The following is a 17,111-nucleotide window of genomic DNA, read 5'->3' on the forward strand; positions in this document are numbered from 1 at the left end:
GTAGACCATGTGTGATAAAAATGGCCACGCTAGTTACCGCCCGCGACACGTTCATATACCCAATAGGAAGCTTTACTGGGTACCACGGGTAGGTCTCAGCTCGGCAGGCATGTCCATGTCCATGCGGCAACAGAATAGAAAGATGCTAAACAAATTATTTTTTGCATTGTTTAAAGTTGATAGATCATTCACGCAAATTAAGGGACTGTACAGTGAGACTGGGAGTGTAAGTATGCCTCCAGGATAATATGGTAAAGTTGGCGTCATGTATAGGCAGAGCTCGGCGATAAACAAAAATCCATGATAAATTGCCTGAATTGATGCAATAACAATAAATATAACGATACATTTATAGAGCCCAGGACCTCTACATGCAGCTTCTTCACCTGTGTCTGAGACGGCTGATGAAACTGTGGGTTTGCGCAACCAAATAATGTATGCAAACGGTCAGAAACGGTCTCAGGCAAGCTCATCTGCGTGCTCGTTGTCCTCACCAGGGTCTTGACCTGACTACAGTTTGGCGTGGTAACCGGCTCACCTTCGATGGCCACCGGCACGCTGGAGAAGTGTACTCTTCACAGATTAATCCCGGTTTCAACTGTAGCAGGCAGATGACAGAGTGTATGTCATGTGGGCGAGAGCAGTTTGTTGATGTCAACGGTGGTACCCCATGGTGGTTATGGTATGGGCAGGCATAGGTTACGGACAACGAATACAATTGCATTTTATCAATGGCAATTTGAATACAGATACCGTGGCAAGATCCTGAGACCCATTGTCATGCCATTCATCCGCCGCCATCACCTCATGTTTCAGCATGATAATGCACGGACCCATGTCACAAAGATCTGTACACAATCCTGGAAGCTGAAAATGTCCCAGTTCTTCCATGGCCTGCATACTCACCAGACATGTCACCCCTTGAGCATGTTTGGGATGCTCTGGATCGACGTGTATGACAGTGTGTTCTAGTTCCCACCAATATCCAGCAACTTCGCACAGCCATTGAAGAGTGGGACAGTGCATCTCCCAGGAAAAGTGGGGATTTCAAAAACACTAAAACCCCCATGACTTTATCTATTATTATTAAACAAGGTAGCTAACGTTACATACATGGCTACCGGCAGGTAACGTTCAAAAACAGCTCAAAGTGAGTGAATAGCCTTTTTGTTGCATAACTGGAATTCCTTACTGTCATCTCTGCAGACAGTGACTAACGTCCGATAACCCAAATTACGTCGAGTGGCACCTTTCGAGACCCACATTTCTAATTATATGGTTGCTTTCGAAAAACGTCCACTCCTTTTGAAACTCCCACTTTTCCAGAGATGCACTACACAGAGATGACATATCAGTAGGTGGCAGCAGAGACCCGGAAGGACGACGTCGCAGCTGGACACCTCGTGAAAAGAGTGTCCCAGTTCAGTGCTGCCCCTCAGAGTATCTCAAGTTAAATGCCGACCGGGGTACTGCAGGCTGCCATTAGCTACTAAGTTATCCTTAAGTTCTTCTGTGTGGAATTTAAAAAATTAAAATTGGTTCAATGAAATACATCTGGTGTAATAGATGCAATTATTGATTCCATGATTGTCTTCTAATTTGTATTTATTTACACGAAGATTGCCATTTTTCCATTTCCTATAATCGGGGGTCCTGTATTCGGCAAACAATGCCAGCAGTACTGCGGTCGGCCTTGAACTTCGTGGCTTCCCTGATTTGATCCAACTTTATTTTTCAGATCTCGTCTTTATTTCCCCCCTTCCCTTTTTCCACACTAGAGGGCGACCTCTAACAGTTAGTCAGCTCAGAAGTAGCTCCTAGCTAGACCTACCATAAAAATAAACACTGTACATCGTTACAAATACTAGACAAGTTTAGCCTACTCTGACGAATGATACATTTACATAATGAAACAACTTGGTAAACTTGTGTACAGTAGAAAACCCTATGTATACGTTAGACCTTTCTGTCAGTTTCAATGAAATGGACTCTAGGGTGTGTAAAATAAAACGGGGATAATATTGGTCTAATGAACTTCCTCAGTCATACCAAGACTGACCTCTGTGTTTCTGGGTGAGAGAACTCAAGTATGCCATCTAGTGTTCAAACATGGTTTTACAACATTGGTAAAAAAAAAAAAGTTGCCTGTAACCATTATCCCACTGAGCACTTTAGGAAAAAAATGGGGGATCTAACCAAAATTAACATTATATTTCTCTCTTAACATAGTTAGTGATACATGAGGCACAAGTATTTTCATAGCATGTTATTAAGCAACTCTCGAATCAATGCAGACATGAGGTGCCTCAGTCTGCAAAACATCACACATGCTATAGTCCTCTAGTGTTACAATAATATGTAGAATTAGTAGCATTGAAGAGAAGGAATGTCTCTCATTCTCTTTCCAAACACTGGCTACTTTGAGAATGGAAGACTGTCTAAGCTCTCACGGGCTCTTTCCACTCCAAGGCATTTTTCTTCTACCTCCCTCAGTGTGAGTTCTGAGGTGCCCCTTGATATGGCTGGACTGACTGAATCCTTTCCCACAGACAGGACAGGAGTAGGGTTTCTCCCCCGTGTGGACCCTCAGGTGGGTCTTCAGATGGACTGACTGGTTGAAGCGTTTACCACACACGTGGCAGCGGTACGGTCTCTCTCCAGTGTGGATGCGCTGGTGCTCCTTTAATCTCCCTGAGTAGCTGAAGCTCTTGCCACACACACCACAGTGGAAGGGCTTCTCCTTATTGTGAGAACACATGTGGACCTTGAGGTAACTGGTAGAGGTGAATGACTTCCAACAGACTGTGCAGAGGATTTGCCTGTGACTAGTGTCACCACTGTGTGGTACTGTATGGGATAGCATGTGTGCCTTCAGTTGGGAAAGCTCACAGAACACGGCTCCACACTGAGTACATGAGTGTGTCTGGGTGTCCTCCTCTGGTCTCCTTTCTGGATCTCTCTGAACATCAGGTACACTTTCAGTGTTCTCACTCTGTGTTCTAGAACAGGCTGGATTTACTGCAGAGAGGGGCTGAGACTGAGGGGAGTCACTGGTTGGTTCTGATAGTGATACTCCATAGCCCTCTCCATCAGGTTCTGTTTTGATCTGTCCAGTTGTGTTGGTCAGTAGAGAGTCTCTCTCTCTGTTCTCCACAGTTTGGGGAAGATGTGTGGGCTGAGGTGGCTCCTGATCACAGTCACTTTTCACACAGGGAGGAATGATTATGGAGTCTTCTTTGGTATCAGCCTCCGGCCCTTGAATCTGCTCTACCTCCTGACGGGTCCTGAGTTCACCCTGTTCCTCTTTAATCTGTGTGGGCTCTGGGTCCCTCTGCCCCAGACTGGGGCTCCACTCCTGCTCACAGTGCTGTAGCTCAGGGGGAGTTTGCTGCTCTGAGACCCAAGAGACAATGGGCTGAGGAGCTGGTGTAAAGAAGACAATAAATGACATCAATGAAAGCAATGACAGCTATTGACAAGACCAACATTGTGTTAGCTAGCTTGTTCTGTCAATGTAATATCTATGTCTCTGGCTGAATCCAATATCACCCCTTTCCCCACTCCTCTATTTGCGCATTCACCTGTGCCACTGCCATATGCACACATCTCCCAAAGCTGAGAGAGTGAAAATGATGGATGGTGTAGGGGCTAATTAGATACTTAGAAAACCATTTTGACCGAGCCAAGGAAGCTAATTTTCACCATAAAAATGCACCGTTATAATAAAGCATTCCATGTGTCATCACATTTCAAATCAAACTGTCACATGCACCGAATACAACAAGTATAGACCTTACTGTGAAATGCTTACTTGCAAGCCATTAACCAACAGTGCAGTTCAAGAAGAGTTGAGAATATTTACCAAATAAACTAAAGTAAAAATGAATGAACAGTAACACAATAACAAGGCCATATACAGGGGGTACCGGTACAGGTTAACAGAGGTAATTTGTACATGTGGGTAGGGGTGAAGTGACTATGCATAGATAATAAACAGTGAGTAGCAGGAGTGTACAAAACAAATGGGGGTCAATGTAAAACGTAAATAGTCCGGTGGCCATTTGATTAATTGTTCAGCAGTCTTCTGGCTTGGGGGTAGAAGCTGTTAAGGAGCCTTTTGGTCCTAGACTTGGCGCTCTGGCACCACTTGCCATGCAGTAGCAGAGAAAACAGTATGACTTGGGTGACTGGAGTCTCTGACAATTTTATGGGCTTTCCGCTGACACCGCCTATTATATAGGTCCCGGATGGCAGGAAGCTTGAACCCAGTGATGTACTGGGCTGTACGCACTAGAGGTCGACCGATTAATCGGAATGGCCGATTAATTAGGGCCGATTTCAATTTTTTTTTTTTTACACCTTTATTTGACTAGGCAAGTCAGATTAAAAACACATTCTTATTTTCAATGACGGCCTAGGAACGGGTGTTAACTGCCTTGTTCAGGGGGGATTCAGGGATTCGTTTTTGCAACCTTCCGATTACTAGTCCAACGCTCTAACCACCTGCCTTACATTGCACTCCACGAGGAGCCTGCATGGCAGGCTGACTACCTGTTACGCGAGGGCAGCAAGAAGCCAAGGTAAGTTGCTAGCTAGCATTAAACTTATCTGATAAAAAAACTATCAGTCTTAACATAATCACTAGTTAACTACACATGGTTGATGATATTACTAGTTTATCTAACGTGTCCTGCGTTGCATATAATCGATGCGGTGCCCGTTAATTGCTCATCGAATCACAGCCTACTTCGACAAACAGGTGATGATTTAACAAGCGCATTTGCAGAAAAAAAGCACTGTCGTTGCACCAATGTACCTAACCATAAACATCAATGCCTTTCTTTAAAATCAATACACAAGTACATATTTTTAAACCTGCATATTTAGTTAATATTGCCTGCTAACATGAATTTGTGTCACTTCTCTTGCGTTCCGTGCAAGCAGTCAGGGTATATACAGCAGTTTGGGCCGCCTGGCTCATTGCGAACTGTGTGAAGTCCATTTATTCCTAACAAAGGCCATAATTAATTTGCCAGAATTGTACATAACATTGAAGGTTGTGCAATGTAACAGGAATATTTAGACTTAGGGATGCCACCCGTTAGATAAAATACGGACCGGTTCCGTATTTCACTGAATTAATAAACGTTTCGTTTTCGAAATGATAGTTTCCGGATTCGACCATATTAATGACCTAAGGATCGTATTTCTGTGTGTTATTATGTTATAATTAAGTCTATGATTTGATATTTGATAGAGCAGTCTGACTGAGAGATGGTAGGCAGCAGCAGGCTCGTAAGCATTCATTCAAACAGCACCTTCGTGCGTTTTGCCAGCAATTCTTCAAGCATTGCGCTGTTTATGACTTCAAGCCTATCAACCCCTGAGATTAGGCTGGTGTAACCGATGTGAAATGGCTAGCTAGTTAGCGGGTGTGCGCTAATAGCGTTTCAAACGTCACTCGCTCTGAGACTTGGGAGTGGTTGTTCCTCTTGCTCTACATGGGTAACGCTGCTTCGAGGGTGGCTGTTGTCGATGTGTTCCTGGTTCAAGCCCAGGTAGGAGCGAGGAGAGGGACGGAAGCTATACTGTTACTGGCAATACTAAAGTGCCTATAAGAACATCCAATAGTCAAAGGTATATGAAATACAAATGGTATAGGGAGAAATAATCCTATAATAACTACAACCTAAAACTTCTTACTTGGGAATATTGAAGACTCATGTTCAAAGGAACCACCAGCTTTCATATGTTCTCATGTTCTGAGCAAGGAACTTAAACGTTAGCTTTTTTACATGGTACATATTGCACTTTTACTTAATTCTCCAACACTTTGTTTTTGCATTATTTAAACCAAATTGAACATGTTTCATTATTTATTTGAGGCTAAGTTGATTTTATTGATGTATTATATTAAGTTAAAATAAGTGTTCATTCAGTCTTGTTGTAATTGTCATTATTACAAATAAATAAAAATCGTCCGATTAATCGGTATCGGCTTTTTTGGTCCTCCAATAATCGGTATCGGCGTTGAAAAATCATAATCGGTCGACCTCAAGTACGCACTACCCTCTGTAGCGCCTTACGGTCAGATGCCGAGCAGTTGCCATACCAGGCGGTGATGCAACCGGTCAGGATGCTCTCGATGATGCAGCTGTATAACTTTGAGGATCTGGGGACCCATGACAAATCTTTTCAGTCTCCTGAGGGGGAAAAGGTTTTGTCGTGCCCTCCATGATTGTCTTGCTGTGTTTGGACAGTGATAGTTCATTTGTGATGTGGACACCAAGGAACTTGAAACTCTCAACCCACTACAGCCCCGTCGATGTTAATGTTGCCTACCCTTACCACCCAGAAGTCCAGGATCCAGTTGCAGAGGGAGGTGTTTAGTCCCAGGGTCCTTAGCTTAGTGATGAGCTTCGTGGGCACTATGGTGTTGAACGCTGAGCTGTAGTCAATGAACAGCATTCTCACATAGGTGTTCCTTTTGTCCAGGTGGGAAAGGGCAGTGTGGAGTGCGATATAGATTGAGTCATCTGTGAATCTGTTGGGGCGGTATGCGAATTGGAGTGGGACTACGGTATCCGGGAGGATGCTGTTGATGTGAGCCATGACCAGCTTTTCAGCCTTCATGGCTACCGACATTAGTGCTACGGGGCAGTAATCATTTAGGCAGGTTACCTTCGCTTCCTTGGGCACAGGCTGTCAGACTTATGTAAAATAGCCTACTATTCCTGTGATAAGTAGATTGGATAGTCATAACTTAGTCTAATAATATTACTCAAACAAAACACTGTTCGCAAAAAAAACTGTTCATTGAGTGCGTAGAGTAGGCCTAAAGAGTGTGTACTAGCTAGCTAATGTATGACATGTAGTGACGTAATGCTAATTGGCTTTGTACTGTTTACAAGTACACTCAATGGCAGTTGTCGTGGCATGTAGTGCAAGTTCACACAAAATAATGGAGGCGTACCTAATTATAAGACATAGGTCGCAACCTGTGATAAATAGCTATCTAGCATTACACAAACACCTGTGTGTAAGCATAACAGGGGATGTAGTGTGGTTCGTCAACAGGAAGCACACAGGTTGTGCATCTGTGCAAAACTGCTACTGTAAGTGTTTCTTTATTTGAAATATTATGTATTGCTGATATGAAAGATATGGGGAATATCAGCATGTGTTTAGAAAACTGGTTTGAAAGTGATGATTGGCGTTTCTAAACAATAAAACACAGCTTCGGAATTGTTGACACCCAAAAATATAGCCTTCCCTGTAGCTCAGTTGGTAGAGCATGGTGTTTGCAACACCAGGGTTGTGGGTTCGGCCAGCACAGAAAAATAATGTATGAAATGTATGCATTCACTACTGTAAGTCGCTCTGGATAAGAGCGTCTGCTAAATGACTAAAATGTAAAATGTAGTTCACGTGGAGCCAACTGTGGTGGAATGTAACAGCTGGAAACCTTAGATATGGAGAAGGGTTTGAGAGTTATGGGACTCCCTTTTAAAATAAAAGGGAAATATTGTAAAACGACTGTGTGGGTGTTAATTTGAATGCTCGTTTTTACTATTTAAAAGTGTAACATGTATTGCATTTCAGTCACCAGTGTGTCCCAAACTTTATGGGTTTATTGATCCCCTCGCCACCGAGGGCCCTCTAAACGCGTTGGTATGGGTGGTTTGGGATTGACGACTCTCCGCGAGTAGATACAATCAATCGGTTGTTTCCGGTTTTCAGTATTGAACCTAACGGCCGTTTCCCCTAAAAAAAAGCTAACCTCCGCCCAGGCGTCTCTTTACGCCTGCTACGTTAGGTATTCACCGTCTCTCTGCCCTACAGAGTAAAATACTGTAGAATACAATGCAATACGTGTCTAGATAATACGTGTAAATAAGAGTACAGTAGTCTAGATGGCTACATACCCGGTGTGATCAAGTGTCGTTTCAGGTATTGGTTCTCTCTCTTTGTCCGGGTTATTTCTTCCTGGTACTCGGATATCGTGTCTCCGACCACTCCAAGTATCTCCTCCGCAGCTTGCATCAAACGCTCAGTTAGATATACATTCAGATATTGTAATTTAGTCATTGTTTGAAGATTATCGGGGTCAAAAGATCTTCCTGAAATACACGTAGCTAGCTAGAACTTGTTGTCAAATTTACCGCTGTGAAGCAGGCAAGAATAAATAAGTACTTCCGGTTCATGGATTTTTGGAATCCTTCGGAATAAGAGTCCCGTCCTGTTTACTTTGTAAATGAATAATTAGGTCGACAATTATGGAAAATGTACACTTATCGATATTTGATACTAATTATCATTCAAAGAATCATGTATATTGTTATTTGTTCACTTTAATCCAATCGTTTTTCATATTGTACATACACAGCAAAATGGGATCCATTCTATTCAGGAGCACTTCTAGTTTCCAAATCCACAGAGTTTACACGCAGAGGAGCTTTTACTGTGACACAACGTACAGATCATTTTGTATGGTGCAATAGCGATACATGTCCAATTTGAAATCCAATATTTTCTTTAAGTTGATGGGCCACTCTGTAAGGGCTTCCAAATGAGCATCAACACTCCTATGGATGTAAACTCTGTGGATTTAAAAACTCAAAGTGCTCCTGAGTAGAATGGACCCCACTTTAACTCCGACAGAATGTACATCAAATGGTGTAAATACTTGTATGTTCAATGTGAAAAACATCCTGAACATTGTGCAATACGAATGGGCTAATTAAGTATGGGATGATTATTCATATTGTTATTACTATTATTAATATTATCATTCATGTTTTGTTATTTGTATTACTGTTACCTATCTAGTAATCATTACTTTTAATGCTGTTAACAATGTCAATGTGGTAATAATATTTTAGCTATAAAGGCGATTAACTTTATTCCTTTTTTCATATTGTTAAACACAATTCTAAGTCTGCTTATATTTCCTCATAAAATGTTACCAATTTTGAAGGTTTGAATCATTTTTTTACCAAATTCATTGTAGGACTTATATTTTGAAGGAAAATCCCTGAGGATTTATTCTTTCTAGGTCTTGCTCAGTTGTCAGTTGTGTAAAAAAACTTTAAAGTCCTACTTAAGTCGTTTTTTGGGGTACTTGTACTTTACTTTTTAAAATGTTGCCTACTTTTACTTCACTACATTCCTAAATGAAATAATGTTATTTTTATTCCATACATTTTCTCTGACACCCCAAAATACTTGATAAATGGTCCAATTCACAAACTTATCAAGAGAACATCCCTGGTCATCCTCTGCCTCTGAACTGGCAGACTCACTAAACACAAATGCATCGTTTGTAAATTATGTTTGAGTGTTGGAGTGTGCCCCTGACTATCCATCAATAAAAAATAAACAAGAAAATTGTGCCGTCTGGTTTGCTTAATATAAGGAATTTTAAATGGTTTACACTTTTACTTTTGATACTTAAGTACATTTAAGCAATTCCATTCACTTGATACTTAAGTATATTAAAAAACAAATACTTTCAGACTTTTACACAAGTAGTATTTTACTGGTTGACTTTTACTTGAGTCATTTTCGATTAAGATATCTTTACTTTTACTCAAGTATGACTTTTGAGAACTTTTTCCACCACTGGTGTTGCTTATTCTTGCTAGCCGAACTGATGTGTCAAACTTGAAGAGAAGGGTGCAACTGCAGGCCGCAATTCAGTGCGTTTCTGCATCTGCAGGAACCCACTACTTTATACTTCTATTGGTACATGTTTAAGCTAGGACTCCAGTACATGGGCGTGAGGCAGGGATGTTCCAGTACAGTAGATGGCGGTAATGCACCATAATGTTGGATTCCAACCACAGATAAACCCCACAGAAGAGGCGGGGGTGGAAAGGGTAGCTAACTATATCTAGTACACACAGGTAGGTGGAGGTGAGGGCACTACGGGTGTGTACTTGCTACCGTTTCCGCCCTGCCTCTTCTGTGGGCTTGATCGGCTGTTAGCAACACCGTATGCTAGCTTGCTTGCTAACTAGTTAGCACACGGTGTCGCCCCAGCCTCCCGCGCTAGTGGGAGGCTGGGGCGACCGGTACAGTGTCCTTCGTCCCCGCCTGTCGGATATGGTTCTCTCTGGTACACAGCAGATGGGGGTTGGGGACGAAACCGTGTGCTAAGTGTTGCTCCCGCCTGCTGTACTAGCAGGGGAGTGTCCTTCGCCCCCGCCTGTCTGGTCTGTTTTCCCGCAGTTCAATTAACAACGGTGAGGGCAGGTGTTCGGCGAGAGGGAAGGACACTGTCTAAATGCAGCAATGCTGGGGCTGCAGTTGCAAACTTGGAACGCTGTAAGCACGGAAGTGACGTCGGCACTCTAGTCGCATATGGCCGTGTTTACCATAGAAATGTAAGAACGTAACATGTATTAATTCTAAAGGATTGTTCGTCTCTGACATTGTTTCTACATCTGCATTGCTTGCTGTTTGGGGTTTTATGCTGGATTTCTGTATAGCATTTCGTGACATCTGTTGATGTAAAAAGGGCTTTATAAATACATTTAATTGATTGATGGAGTGGCTGAGCGCCACTACACAACACTCAACAATACATGAATTGCACTATAACGGTGACAAATGGTGCCCACAAACTGTTAGTGCCTACAGAAAGCTGTCCCAATAGCAGTCCCAACATTTTACCACTGCTACACCTGGCTATCAGTAGAGCCTTGTCTGGCAGCGAAACAGTTAATTCAGCCTAATTTACTGCCTTTAAAAATACATAGCTGATATGGCTGACTTGCTTAAACAAATGTGGTTTCTACTGACAATTGAGATGTACAAACTATGGCATAAGGGAACGACAAGCAGATAAGAGGAAATCTGTAATTTCGATTAAGACATTAAGGAGCTAGGATGGACGTAGTCAATATAACTATTTGTTCAGCACTTTTGAAATGTACAGAAACAGAATTCAGAACATGGGCCGTTCTTACAGTGTTCTCGCTGTACACCAAGTCAGAACCGTAGGATAAATAAAGGGGGCATATAAGCAAACAATGAAAGCTCTTACAATATTCAATGATTACATTTCTCTAAAACAGGTTATAGGCTACATGTGCACCACCAAGTCAGAACAGGTTAAATTAAGAGGGCAAAATTGACCAAATTATTAGGGCTAGGCACATGGGTTACTAACAGCTATGCCATATATCCAATGGCCATATACTTAGTATTACTTTCTTAGCTACAGTATCTCCCTAGCACATTGCAGTATGTATGCAGCAACATACAATACATTTTTGGACTCAACTTGTTGTGCTGTGCTCACTTGAACAGGTGGCACGGCGGTCCTTCATGGGCAAACTTTGTCATAAAACGTTGTCATCAAAGTCTGGCATTCTCTGGATTTGTGGTGTTTTCAAGACAACTGGGAACTCGGAAAAAAACAAGGTTGAATCAGTGATCTGATGATGTCAGTGATCTTCAGATTGTAGCTCTAAAAAGAGGCCCAAGTTCCCGTCCTACAATTCCGAGTTGGATGACCGTTCAAAACGTATTTTTCCAGTCGGAGCTAGTTCCCAGTTGTTCCCAGTTGTCTTGAACTCACTGGTCAGATTTCCCAGTTACGAGTTAACAATTGTTTTGAGTGCGGCAGAAATCATGCTGGATTGACAGCATGGCCAATGTTGAATGTTTTCATTTTAAGCTTGGAAAAGAGACCCTTAAACTTAGAATTGGGACCACACACCCACTCAACTGAATAGGAGACTAGTGATTGCTTTGCAATACTTGCAGTTAGTCACGGATTCCTTCCAACCCACTCAGTGTTGAATTTGCGATTTCCAACTTGTTGTGTAATGTTTATATCCAATAGCCGATTAGCACCGATACGTTTCATCTATAATTTCTCTTCATTATTTCTCTTCATATGACAAGGATTCAAAATTATTTGCCAGTAGATTGTCGACTTCATTCATGATGATAACTGCTAGCTAAGATTTTGAAAGTAAGATGTTGACATGATCAGTCCAATCAAAGGTATGTGATTTGACGTCATTTTATATGTGGCCAATGACCTTGAGCTTTCTTGGAAGGGCACTTCTAATGTAACTCTACAACAGCACACAAGGGGCTTGAATATGAGCTCTATCCTTAGATTTGGCAGTGACGCAGAGTCCTCATGAGTGACAGAACACTGAGCCAATCACGGAGCAACTAGATAACATTACCAACCCCTATACTCTGTATTTTCCGCTGGCTGCCCCACCACCACAGAAAGCACTGAGCTAGGCTGAAAAACCTGCATTTTGGAGCTGCCTTACTCAAGAAAGTAAAAAAAGAGACCATGTTTGTATGGAGGCTTTATTAACTCAATGATTTTTATAGATTTTTTACATTGTTTGCAAACTGATATGGCACTTATCAATGCCAAAATAACATTAAAAAAAGGCAACCTTTTTGCTAAAAATGCAGAGCTCAGAGCCCCACCTGCCTTGAATGACGGTTCGCTACTGAGTGTTTGTTTTTCAATCATCTTACCATTGCAGTACTTGATCCACCTATTTTTCAGCTTTCATCTTTATTTTTTGCCTTCTCCTCTCTTTTCCCACTAGAGGGCAACCTCTAACAGTTAGTCAGCCCAAAAGTAGATCATGGGCCTAGATGCAAGTTTATCCACTGTGACATATGTTCTTTTTCATCATGTCAAGTTAAGGGAGGTAAACTTGTGTACACCACTGCCATTTTCAACAAAATGGACTCTAGGGTGTATAACATAAAAATGGGGATAATGTTGCTAATGAACTTTCTCATAGTTCTCATACTAAAACTGACCTGAGTGTTCCTGGTTGAGTGACGTTACAAGGTTGTTTTGAAGAAGGAAAAGTTTCACAGCCGTTCTCTACCCATACAGTCTGAAATTAACACAAGCTGAAACGCACTGCTCCGCAAACGCACGCACACTCTCTCTCTCACACACACACACACACACACACACACACACACACACACACACACACACACACACATACGTGTCCACAAACGTACATATTACATAACCATTACAAATTCACTGTTCTGAGTGCCTGCAGTCTATTGACACAGTAATGAAATGAGATACAAACAACACAACCATCACTTGAGATAGGAGTTCAATTAATGAGAAACATAATTTCTGTTGGCAAAGGGGCTTTCAGCTTTAATGACTTGCTGCAGTATGCAAGTGCTCAGACTCAGAGCTCTTCGGACCCAGCTCCACGAGGGGGCTAAAGGGGGCTTACCCCTCTCAGTTCAAACTTGCGCCCCCTCAGTTTTAGTTTTGTCCTTTATAGAAATAGCAAGAAGGTTTAAAATGATTGAGTGACAGGTTGGCGCAAAAACAAATCTGTGTATCCGCTGTGCTGTGTCAGGAGGGCTATGAAAAGTCACTGGGTGGTTAGGTATGACTCCTTTTGGGTTTCCATAAAAAGCCGGAAGAGTCACTTCTCATCTGTGGTAGGCTAAGTGAATAATGTGATGCGCCTGTAATATTTGATTTATAAGGGCGGGGCCAAGTTTACAGTTGAAGCTGCTTTACTCATCTGCCTCATGCCCCACCACTACCAAGTTGAGTAAGCTTCTTAGCTAGCCTACCCACCCTTCCACAAGCGCTGCCAGGATAATGGCTCTACCTCCAACTGTTCCTGATGATCTTGTAACAGTGGAACCAGCCCAGGTTAGCCTAGAATACTACACCAGCCACAGGTTTTCTGTCCAAAAATGTTAATTTAATAGCAACTGATTCATGAGAAGAGAGTGGCTGGAATACTCGGTTACTGCAGATACGGCATTTTGTTTCCCATGTCGAAAGTTTTGTGTTGGGACCAATGCTAACGCAGACAAGAAATACATGGTGGAAAGTACAGTAGGCCAGCAGGACAGAGGAGAAGAGACTGAGTGTATGGCACACAGGGCCTCCACACATTGGATGCTGTCATTGGTGAGATGTCAGCGAACGCAACAGCCAACTGGTGGAGGCCCTGTCTGCCATTGACCAAGAGAGCCATGACTTTCTAGATCTGAAATAGGTGAAACCGTTTGGTGGAAGCTGAGCTTAGTGTCACTCAGCAGTTTTTGCAGACTGAAATCGCCTGCTCTGGCTCCAGTGAGGACAAACAGACCTCACTTGATATCCTGCAACGATTCTCTGGACCTGCACTGAAACATGGACTGACTTTTGGGGCGTCCACAGCTACACGTAATAACTCATTTTCCACTTTGACAAACGTGCTCAGTCAGCGAAGAAGAAGCATGCTACATCCGAGGAAAGCTCAACTAATCCAACTGTCATTTGAGGAAATTTCAGGGAGAATGGAATAATCGATTACTCAGGAAGTTCCACAGAGCATCAAGGAGGTTGCAACTCTTTTTGAAAAGGTAACATTGTTTCAATCTAGCTGGTTGGTTTTGATCAGAATCTTGCTTTAGCGTCTATTGTGCTGTCCATGGACGCTATTACTTCTTGGTCCAAAACATTTGAACTTCTATGTTTGTGATATAAGCAGAATTCAATATAATTCCAATGCAAGAACCCAAATGACGCACCTGGGTATAGCTACATATCGGTCTGTTTCTGTCAAGGGTGTGTATGGGAGGCGAAGTCAGGTGCAGGAGAGCAAAAATCACAGCACATAAAAACAATAACGTGCCAAAAACACAGAACATAGCAAAAGTAAAGCGCCTGACAATAATCCACATAACAAACAAACAATTACACACAAAGACAATGGAGGGGAACAGAGGACTAAATACATGCAGTAATTATGGAATGAAAACCAGGTGGGTAATGGAACAAGACAAAACCAATGGAATATGAGAAATGGAGCGGCGATGGCTAGAAAGCCGGTGACGTTGATCGCCGAACGCCGCCCGAACAAGGAGAGGAGCCGACTTCGGTGGAAGTCGTGACAGTTTCATTAGAAACAGATACATTCTATTATGGTTTTACATTTACATTTACATTTAAGTCATTTAGCAGACGCTCTTAGCGACTTACAAATTGGTGCATTCACCTTATGATATCCAGTGGAACAACCACTTTACAATAGTGCATCTAAATCTTTTAAGGGGGGGGGGGGGTTAGAAGGATTACTTTATCCTATCCTAGGTATTCCTTAAAGAGGTGGGGTTTCAGGTGTCTCCGGAAGGTGGTGATTGACTCCGCTGTCCTGGCGTCGTGAGGGAGCTTGTTCCACCATTGGGGTGCCAGAGCAGCGAACAGTTTAGACTGGGCTGAGCGGGAACTGTGCTTCCTCAGAGGTAGGGGGGCCAGCAGGCCAGAGGTGGATGAACGCAGTGCCCTTGTTTGGGCGTAGGGCCTGATCAGAGCCTGAAGGTATGGAGGTTTTCTTGGCAGCCTATTGGTTTTCGTTGCTGTAAATGGAAATGTACGTATTGGAAATGAGTTTATGGTAGGCTGGCATTAGAGGTTGGTGGCATCTTAATTGGGGAGAATGTGCTCGTGGTAATGGCTGGAGTGGAATTAGTGGAATTGTATTGTTTCCATGTGCCGTTCTCCCCTCAGCAGCCTCCTGTGACTGGCATTGCTTAATTGATTACATGGGTTGAATTTGATTCACAGGAGTGTATTGTGTCATATTACAATGTGTTGCTGAACTCATGAGCGAGCAGCATGATTTTCCCTACCAGCTGTGTCTCACGTCAGAATTAGACATTCATCCTTGTTTCTGAAATGTCACATCAAAATGTTTAAGGTTAGATTTAGGCATTAACTCTGAATGGTTAAGGGTTAAAACAAAAATATAAAAAACAACTATCATTGGATTCAAACTTGCAACCTTTGGAATCAGAGGCAGATGCTTACACCCATCCACCAACTTAATATAAAACTTGAGTCATTGGCATACATGGACACCTTTTGTTTTTAAGCCTTGGATTTCTAATCCTCTGTTGTTATTGGATTTTAATAGCTAGCATTTCGATGGCCATAACGAATAGATATGGTGACAGCGGACACCCTTGTTTAACTCCTCTTGACAATTCAAAACTCTCTGAGAAGTAGCCATTATTTACTATTTTACACCTGGGGTTGCTATACATTATTTTTACCATTTTATACGAGAATCACCGAAATTGAAAAAATCCAGTCTTACTTTATCAAATGCCTATATACCAGGCCTGGCTTCTTAGATGTTTCATGATGTTCTATTATTTCTAGTAGTTGTCATATATTATCTCCAACGTATCGTCCATGTAAAAAACCTGTCTGATCAGGATGAACAATACCTGGTAAAACCTTTTTAATTCTGAGTGCTATGCATTTCGCTAGTAATTTTGCATTACAACATTGAAGTGTAAGGGGCCTCCAGTTTTTTAGATAGACTGGGTATTTATATTTGCCATCTGGGTCTTGTTTTAATAATAGAGAAATCAGAACTCCCTGCTGAGTACCTGACAGACTACAATTTCTATAGGAGTAGTTAAAACAATCTACAATGGAGCTTTTAGTATATGAAAAACAGCTTGATATACCTCTACAGGTATGCCATCAATCCCAGGGGTTTTTCCAGACTGAAAGGATTTAATAGCTTCAAAGTTCTTCCTCTGTAATTTGGCCTTCGCACTGCTCTTCCTGTACATTTGTTAATTTCCCATTTTTTTAATTATTATTCCTTACCGTAATTTTCATTCAGTGGGAGAGGATGGGACGGAAAAGAGAACATCTTCCTAAAATAATTAGCTTCCTCTTTTAAAATATCATTCGGAGAATCATAGATGACTCCGTCTTCAGTGACGAGTTTCTGCAAATTCTTTTTGTTAGTGTTCCTGTATTGTAGATTCAGGAAGAATTTGGTGCATTTTTCTCCATATTCCATCCAGTTTGCTTTATTTTTGTAATAGATTACACTAGATTGTTCTTGAATAAGTTCCTCAAGTTCTTTTTGTTTTTTTCTCTAACTTATTTTGTATGTCTGTAGTATCGTTTTTATTGCTATCAACCTGTACTATTAGTTCATGTTAGTCTTGTCTCTTTAGCCAGAAACTGCTTTTTTATTATTGATGAATATTGAATTGAATTGAAAAATATTGAAAAGGTATTCCAAACAATAAGGGACCTATATTATACTGGAAAAATT

The 17,111-nt window shown here is 41.8% G+C and overlaps 1 protein-coding gene across 1 annotated transcript; it reads right to left on the reverse strand.

The window, feature by feature from the left end:
- Positions 1–1,587: 1,587 nt before the first annotated feature.
- Positions 1,588–8,199, reverse strand: LOC106568359 (zinc finger protein 180). The gene is made up of 2 exons (XM_014138638.2): positions 7,926–8,199; positions 1,588–3,423 (listed from the first exon to the last, which is right to left on the reverse strand). The coding sequence occupies exons 1-2, from the start codon at positions 8,086–8,088 to the stop codon at positions 2,447–2,449; spliced, it is 1,140 nt and encodes a 379-aa protein (XP_013994113.1). The 5' UTR covers positions 8,089–8,199; the 3' UTR covers positions 1,588–2,446.
- Positions 8,200–17,111: the final 8,912 nt, after the last annotated feature.

This window comes from Salmo salar, chromosome ssa13 (assembly GCF_905237065.1).
Source record: "Salmo salar chromosome ssa13, Ssal_v3.1, whole genome shotgun sequence".
NCBI lineage: Eukaryota > Metazoa > Chordata > Actinopteri > Salmoniformes > Salmonidae > Salmo > Salmo salar.

Bases quoted from the DNA above. Each gene is read 5' to 3' on its own strand.
- LOC106568359 (XM_014138638.2), bottom strand. From the start codon at position 8,088: ATGACTAAATTACAATATCTGAATGTATATCTAACTGAGCGTTTGATG. The intron at 3,424-7,925 runs GTATGTAGCCAT...TCTTTACACCAG, and splicing joins ACGACACTTGATCACACCGG to CTCCTCAGCCCATTGTCTCT.